The following is an 8177-nucleotide window of genomic DNA, read 5'->3' as shown; positions in this document are numbered from 1 at the left end:
GTTGTTGTTGTTGTGGTTGTTATGACCAGTGCTTGACCCCACACATCAGTGATCCAAGATCAAAGATGTTTGAAAGCAGTATGTTGTGAAAATATGGCCTTTTGCAACACTTTGTACTTTGGGGTCATTTTTGTCCACGAGGACCACAGGTGTTATAAAATCCAATAAAAACCCCATAAATAAAGCAAATTACTTAAAACTTATTCCAATCATGCATAGTATAGTAATGAATAACTTGTTATTTTCAGACCATTTGATGAATAAAAAACACATTTTTGATAGCAAAAGATTTCTTTAGAGGACAAAAATGACCCAAGGACAACACAAGGGTTAAACGAGATCTTCTCTCACAGCGTTTTAACACACGACTCACCACATGCACAGCTCTGAGCAGTCCCCCACAGACTCTTCTGTGTGCACGAGAACAACGCGTGGGCCCAAATGTTCCGTTTCCCATAGTCAGAGTTTGTACGTCTGAATTCAGAACGCGGGCCAGAACCTGGGTGTGTTTTCACTGGGAACCTTACAGTAATCAATGCTAATTCCTTTAAACAGAATGGTTAAACATGCCATGTTTTATGTAATGAGAGTCCACAGAGTGCTGTGAAATGTAAAGAACTGCTGTTTAGAGCAGTAAACACCTGAACATGGAAGCAAAAATTAATTGTTTGGTGAGATTTTCTACAAAGATGCTGGGAGAGCGTCACAACTCGGAAAAGTTAGATGTACAGTTTATGAATTTTATTTAAAAAAAAAAAAAAGAAAAAAAAGTGGCAGCCAGAAACAATACAAAAGAGAAAACTGAAAATGTGACAAGTCAGAGCGGTCTGTGCAGAGTGCCAACACAGCTGTTACCATCGACAGACACACTGTTCAAGCTGAGGAAAGGTGGAACTGAAGGGGTGTGGCCTAAAAGTCCAGTAAGAATCGGTCCAGCAACCGTCTACAAACAGCGTCCTTTCCAACGCCATGGTTACCGTTCAAATGAAGGACAGGCTGAGTTTGCGTCTGTATTAACTTCTCCCATGCAAAATAAACTGAACCCCAAAGTTGAACCCAACGAGGTGTTGGGACAAACGTTCGTATGCTAACATACATTTTGTTGAGTGTATATGACACAATGAAGCACCACGCCAATGCACTTTGAACTGAAAGCCACAAAAACCATTTAAATACTGTTAATGTTTGAACAAGTGATGTCTTTAAAATGTTGCTGCGGGAGCGTCAGACTATCGCTCAGACTCCCAAACTGTATATCTGTCCTCTACTAATGACAAAAACAGGAACGGAGGGAAAGGCTTCTAACGCATCCTGTACTCCAACGTCTTCGACATCTCACATAGCTGGCCCCTGAAGTCCACGTCTATGGTGAAGTCCAGGTCCCTCTGCAGAGACAGCAGGTCAGGTTACACAAAGACAACGCGCACAGAAAGGAGAGCGGCTGAACTGTGCTTACATTGTTCTTGACATTTGGCTTCATGCTGACGGTGCCAATGATCTCCTCTCCAGTCTTCACAGTCAGGTAATCATCCAGGTAGAAGACGGTCTGCTTCCAGTGGGTGTAAGGAGACTCTGGGCCTGGGGGAGAGAGAGTGTTGTAATCTACACAAGCCTTTACCTGCCCCCGTGTGTCACACAGTTCAGATAACTGGCTCCAATCAGCTGACCACCTGTAGTCATGTGTCTGTAAAGCTAATGCGTTTGCTGAGATGTGAGGTTCTCATTTCTCCTCCCGGATTCGTTGCTGAATTTGTCAAAGCAGACACTAATGTCAGCTCACAGTAGTGAACAATCTGTACAATAGCAACGACCCGCCGCCGTTTGTAGGAAGGTCAGTTGTGTCCCGTCTTGGCTGATGGAACATGAATTGTTCAGTATGTGGATAAAGTACATGAACCCTGAGAACACCCAGAGCAAGAATCCTGCCTAACACTGTAAATTCATTCAGGTATGAAAACTGATTTATGCAGAGACTATCAGGGCTGTAGAAAGCATTCATACTGGGACACCAGTGTAGTGTAAAGACAGCAGGCAGGCACACTGACTGGTAGAGAAGCCGATCCTCTTATGGCAGCGGGTGAACTCGATGTTGAAGTAGGTAACCAACGCGTGGATGTAGTCGTTCCTCTTCACCTGGAGGCAGAACGGGGACGTGAACGTCAGGTCTTCGGCCTTCACTGTGTAGATGTCCACCTCCTAGACAAAAAAGACAACAAGATGCCTTCAGACCAAATGTTTCAGGTCAGCTTCAGCCACCGCCTCTGCCTGTGTCCCAGAGCCATTCAAGGAGCAGAGAACGATCCACCTACCCTGACGAGACAGGAGTTGCTGACCAGCTGCTTGGGGTCCACCACATCGACCAGGGGCTCCTTGATTGCCACCTCCTTGATGCAGGACATATCAAAACCGTACACGTTCTCCCACCCTGACAGAGACAAGACCAGGTTACAGCTACAATGATCCAAAGTGTCCTTTCTGACAGACTGGTTACCGCTCTGAGCGCGTCAGGAGGGGAAACCTCTGACATCTCACCGTCTGTCATGTACAGCGTTGTGCTAAAGTCTCGGCTCACCTCGTCGTGTTGACATTCTGCTAATGACGAGCAGACTGAATAACCATGTTGACACTGAATGCTTACAAACACTGGAGCACAGCCTGAACTCTTCACCATTAGAATCTTGTATTACAGAGTGGATCAAATCTGATGGGGATTTTCATAATTACATCACAGTGAAGCATAAAAGGAGCCTGTGCAGTGTTTTACAGATGGTGACACTCTCACTGTTTATATCTGCTTCCTCCATACATGCTGATGACAGTTTGAACCAAGAAAGTCAAACTAGGCTCTGTCAGTCCATGAAACCTGTTCTTGCTGTGACCTTTCATGAAGGCAGGCTGACGAGGAGGCGGCGCTCTGTTGGGCGAGTAATGACTTCAGCATTAAACAAACTTACTTCCAACCATCTCAGACATGCAGCTACTTTCAGTCTTTAGGCCCACTCAGCCCACAGCAGTCTAACTCCTCAGAAAGGTTGGTGTGGTCTCTGTCGTCTCTCGACACGATCGGCCGACTTCAGTTTGTGTGGCAAACATGTGTGTGTCCCCATTAGGATGTGTGTTGGTGTGTGTGGCTGAAGCCTTAGGTTTGTACTGCTGAGACCGTTTCAGTGCTCAGATTAATCAAAGTCATGAAACAACAGAATTACTTTCTCTGTGCAGTAATTAAAACACTCCATAAAAGTAATCCATTACTTGTGAGTAACAGACCCAACAGTTATGACACCAGAGAGGGGAAATGCCTCCAACACGAGCAAACATTTGACCTCACAGCAGGCCATGACTGCAGCACATCAAAGCCAATCAGAACCCACAGAGCTCACTGATGGACCGTTCCTGTGACGGGTCCTTTGGGTCCAGATTGATTTGGTAAATATACATTCAGATACGTCCAACCGGACTGTGTGATGACACAAAAACACACTCGTTTCCTTCACTGTGTGCACGCTTTCACAACGATGTAACCTTACATGTTGGTCACATGACATTTTACTATACCCACTTCCTCACCAGAATCAATGAAACCAACTATAAACATTCATCGACTTAGAATACGACGCATCCACAATAAAATTCTAAAACCACCTAAATGTATTTTTCTAAAACTACAGGAAGCTATTTGGACGGTATCGCCTGACTGGACTCAATACCAACGAAGAAGAAGATGGGGCGAACGGCAGGATGGAGGAAAAAGGGAACGTAGATTAGAGTAAATGTGAAAGCATTCCCCAGAAACAGAGTGTGCAGAGCGGAGCTTCCCTCCTCCACAGCACGACTGCAGCACCGACAAACACCTGAGACCTTACTGTGCTGTGTTGGTACCTCGCTGATGTTTGGACTGTAATGTTTCTGCTGCTTTACGCCGTTTCACTTCATGAGTGAAGCTCCACAGTAAACGGGAGCAGCTACACTGGCTCTTAGTGGGTCTTTTTCCTCCCTCACATTAATATTAATGTTCATGCTGAACAGTGAACCTCCAGCCCAACGTCGAGGACTTCTTCATTTATTGTCAAATTCACACGTTTTCTGGATCTTTGTTCTAATTGTGGGACAACTGGGTGATATTGACAATGACCTGCATACAGGAAACAGATTTCAGTCACTCGGACCACTCACAGTGTATTTTGTAGTCCTTATACTGTCGGTCTTCGATGGCAGTGACGTAAAGGGTTGCTCTATCTGGAAAAATGAGTCCATCTGGTTTCTGTTATTGTATAAAGAGGGAAAAATACACAAGTATTCAGAGAAAAGATCAAGAAAGTCAGTATGTTCACACCAAGTGGAGCAATAAACGAGTAGCTTAAAAAAAACCACAAGCTTAGCCTGGCTCAATTCAAATCCATGCATCTACAGATTTAAGGAGCATCCCAGAGGTGTGACAGGAACAAAGGTTTGAGTGCACACACACACATTACCACAGCCAACACTGTTTACACAAACAGTTACAATAACTGTGGGCAGGACTGTAGATGGAAGTGACAGTTTAGTTTTTCTAACAATGTCAATCCCATACACACGGGCCAATTATCAGCTTCACATAGTGACATGCTGACGTAATGCCATCATAGAGTAACCGTACTCACAAGCACGCTCACCTTCATATAACACGCTACGTTAGAACGTATCGAATTCATGTTTTACAGTACAAACAACCACAGGACTGGAAACAGGATTCATGTGTTTGAGCTACTCACAACATAGAGCTCAAACAAACAGAAGAGCATATGCATACTTACCAGCCATTTGTCTCTGGCATAAATAACTGTATTAAGCATGGACTCATAGAAGAGACAGTAGCCCATCCACTCTGATATGATGATGTCTACTCCATCCACAGGCAGCTCCACCTCTTCCACCTTTCCTTTAATGATGGTCACCACTGCAGACACAAGAAGAGCTCAGAGTTTGTATTTTTAAATATGATCACATGACTGAAATCATGTTGGCTTCCATTTACGCACCATCATCAAGGTTGTTAGCCTTCACAATTTTCACAGCGTAGTCAGAGATGCTGCTGCACTCGATCTATGGAGATCAAACACAACAAACACATCAACTATATGAAGAGACCATCGCTAGCTGTGAGTGATGCCATTACCATTGATTGGTGAATAAAACACCTACCCCTATAACCTTCTTGGCTCCGGCTTTGGCAGCAAACATGCAAAGGATACCCGTCCCACTGCCCACATCAAGCACCACCTTGTCCTTAAAAAGGTGCTTGTTGTGGAACATGGAATTGCGGTACGTGAGAGTGCGAACTTCATCCTTCAGCATCTCCTACAGCACAAAAGCAGGATTCATGAATACACAGGTTTCCTTGAGTTACGCTCTAAACAGAGATTACAAACTAGAGAAATACCTCATGAATTCCAAAGTGGGCGTATGAGTCAAAGTAGTAGTCCTTAGATGTCATGTCCTCAGCTGCAGGCTTGGCTGAGCTCTCCCCCTGGGAAACCTCACAGTAGACCAAGATCGTCTCAATTAAACATCATCTTTGCTAAACTCAGTCTCTGTATCAACAACAGGGCTGGGCGTGTAGTTTTAGCATGATCACTATAGTAACAACAACACAGTTTCAGGGCTGGGAACAGGAACAACTGTTCTAGAAGCATTTCTACATGCTCGTATCACATTACTGACCATTAATAACCAAAGCTGCAGCTGCACAGTCTTCAAATAATGACTTAATGACATGATTATAACTTCCCCGTCTTAGTGATAAGAGCTGATAAATCTAACTGACAACCAGCAGCTTTGTGGGCTCCCTTTACAATTAAATATATTAATATAGCAACTCTGTTCCAGCCTTACAGTCCAAAGTTTGTTTACACACACACACACACACACACACCTGTATCATGCGTTTAACCCTCTCTGAATATTTCAGGGAAACTCCTGAGTTCACTGAACAGCTGATAAGCAGCCAGTGAGTTTCTTGCTTGTTTCCCATCTTTTAACTGTAAGTAAATGAGGACTGTGCAGAGGAGGAGGAGGGTCTCCCACCAGGCCGAAGTCCAGGCTGTGTCCTTCTGTTCCCACAACAGCATTTTAGGGCACATTAAGATGTGATGCAACCCACAGTTATACTGGGGCCCAGCACTTCTTTTCCCCAAACCAGTTATGAGAACAGGTATAGGCATCATCCACAACCATAAGCATTGATCATCATCTCTTGCGGGGGGAAACCCCATAACAGGGCTGAACCAGTGATGCCCTATTGTGTACTCCGACAAGATGGCGCTCCACGTGCTTTAGACACGGGAGCTGAAAACACGCACGTTCCCAGTCCGGCTTCACGGACAGAGTTAAACGGGTTCGAGTTTTTAAAACAGACTCCACGCTGGGCTGAATACACGTGGCCCACTTTAACGTGAACTCCGGCCGCACAAAAGATGGTGGCACGTGGCTGATAGAAGTCGCGCGCGCTTGGCCTTCCTCGAGCACACTAACGACCTCCTCTGTAGCTATCGGCTCGGGCTCAGTACAGCGAGCACGTTTGTTCACCTCTGTGAGAGGCAGAGCAGAACACCTAAAGCTGTCTACAACGTAGTTCTTTATCACCCCGAGGATGCGCTACTAACGCGGCTAGTTCAGCGCTGCTGCCGCCTGTAAACTGCATCAGGGGGAAAAGATCATGGCAGAAATCACATGGCATCTGTTAAAGAACAAGTTTATGGATAAACTGTAAGAAAATACCAAGAAAGAGTTCAACTCTGTAGCACAGCTAGCTAACGAGTTCAGAAGCTAACACGGTAGCGCCCATGCGGTCCACGACAGGCTCGCTCCATCGCCAGCAGCCGGCTGACGCGTTAGCTGAAAGGACGGTTCTGTTCTTTAACCTTCCAGCGTCCAACAGCCGTGAGGACGTGCTGGATGAAGCGTCTGAGTGGCCTTCCTCGGTCACTTATGTTAGATGAATGAGCGCCAACGGTGCTAAAGCTCTATTAGCCTTAGCCATGTTAAAATGGATGCATCACTAGCTGCTACGCATGTGCTAAGTAAAGCTAAAAACATAACCGTGTACGCAATGTGGCATGACTTTATAAAATGACCGCGTGTCGTTTCCAAAGATAAATATAAGTGAGGCTTATTTCCACACTGTAAGACCTTACCTCCATCCCTTCTGCTGGCGCCGCCATTTCGATCATCTACCCAGAGTAGCTGCGTGGGTCTGTAAGCGTCTCCCTTTGTCCCGCCCACGATGGCCAACGTTTATCTCTGATTGGTGCAGACGACAGGCCCTGCCTCCAAATTAATCCGGTTGTTAAGTGATGACGTAAACCCTGCTTCCGGGTCCAAACTGAACTGCGTCCATTAAGACTGTTGTGTTTTTAACGTGTTTGAATACTTCCGGTCTTTTTAAGTCCCTAAAGTCCGTGATCACTTGGTAACCTTCACTGAGGCATCTGGCATGACACATGAATGTGAAGTGATGCCAGTGAATGAATGCAAACAATCCTGTATGTGTGGCATCGTTGTTAGAGGATTTCACCTCTAAAAGCCAAAAGAACAGCTGGTTACAGACGGATCTGTCTGAGAGGTAAAGCTGTGTTCACCAGATCAGAAGGATCGTCCCGTCTAGCTGCCCCTTCTTCATATGTAGAGTCATTAATCTGAGGACAGAATGATATTTGACTTCTTATGGAAACAAAACACATGAGATGCAAAAGCCTGTTGTTTTCTTAGCTTGACTCTGTCTTCTTGGTCAAATGGTAAATGGCCTGTATTTGTACAGGACTTTACTTAAGTCCCTATGGACCCCAAAGCGTTTCACACTACATTCAGTCATCCACACATTCACACACTGGTGATGGCAACTGGGGCGCACTGACACTGACCTTAATATGAGTCAGTGTTTCTGCTGCTGAAAACAGACGTTATGATGGTATAGTAATAATTAATATTAATAATAATGCAGCGTCCAACCTAACAACCCTCAGCTCAGTGGTTCAGAGTGGGCCCATGTGCATTTCTACTGGCTTGTGAAAAACAGCTTTTATTTCTATATTTTAAAGAATAATGCGATATCTGATATTATTTCACTTTGAAAAGTGTCAGAAAAGCCTTGAAATAAATACTTCACCCCACGCCCCCTTTAAGCTTGGAAACAAAGAATT

At 44.9% G+C, this 8177-nt stretch overlaps 1 protein-coding gene across 2 annotated transcripts; it reads right to left on the bottom strand.

The window, feature by feature from the left end:
- Positions 1–726: 726 nt before the first annotated feature.
- prmt1 (protein arginine methyltransferase 1) lies at positions 727–7294 on the bottom strand. 2 transcript variants are annotated; one of them, XM_063471011.1, is made up of 10 exons: positions 7173–7294; positions 5420–5515; positions 5182–5337; positions 5019–5082; positions 4794–4936; positions 4174–4261; positions 2310–2425; positions 2046–2196; positions 1457–1578; positions 727–1385 (listed from the first exon to the last, which is right to left on the bottom strand). In XM_063471011.1, the coding sequence occupies exons 1-10, from the start codon at positions 7206–7208 to the stop codon at positions 1302–1304; spliced, it is 1056 nt and encodes a 351-aa protein (XP_063327081.1). In that variant the 5' UTR covers positions 7209–7294; the 3' UTR covers positions 727–1301. The 2 variants fall into 2 exon arrangements, with proteins under 2 accessions (XP_063327081.1, XP_063327082.1); XM_063471012.1 differs by having other exon boundaries at positions 5420–5506; positions 7173–7268.
- Positions 7295–8177: the final 883 nt, after the last annotated feature.

The sequence above is a fragment of the Pelmatolapia mariae genome, linkage group LG4 (assembly GCF_036321145.2).
Source record: "Pelmatolapia mariae isolate MD_Pm_ZW linkage group LG4, Pm_UMD_F_2, whole genome shotgun sequence".
NCBI classification, from domain to species: Eukaryota; Metazoa; Chordata; class Actinopteri; order Cichliformes; family Cichlidae; genus Pelmatolapia; species Pelmatolapia mariae.
This window is presented reverse-complemented; position numbering and strand designations above follow the sequence as displayed.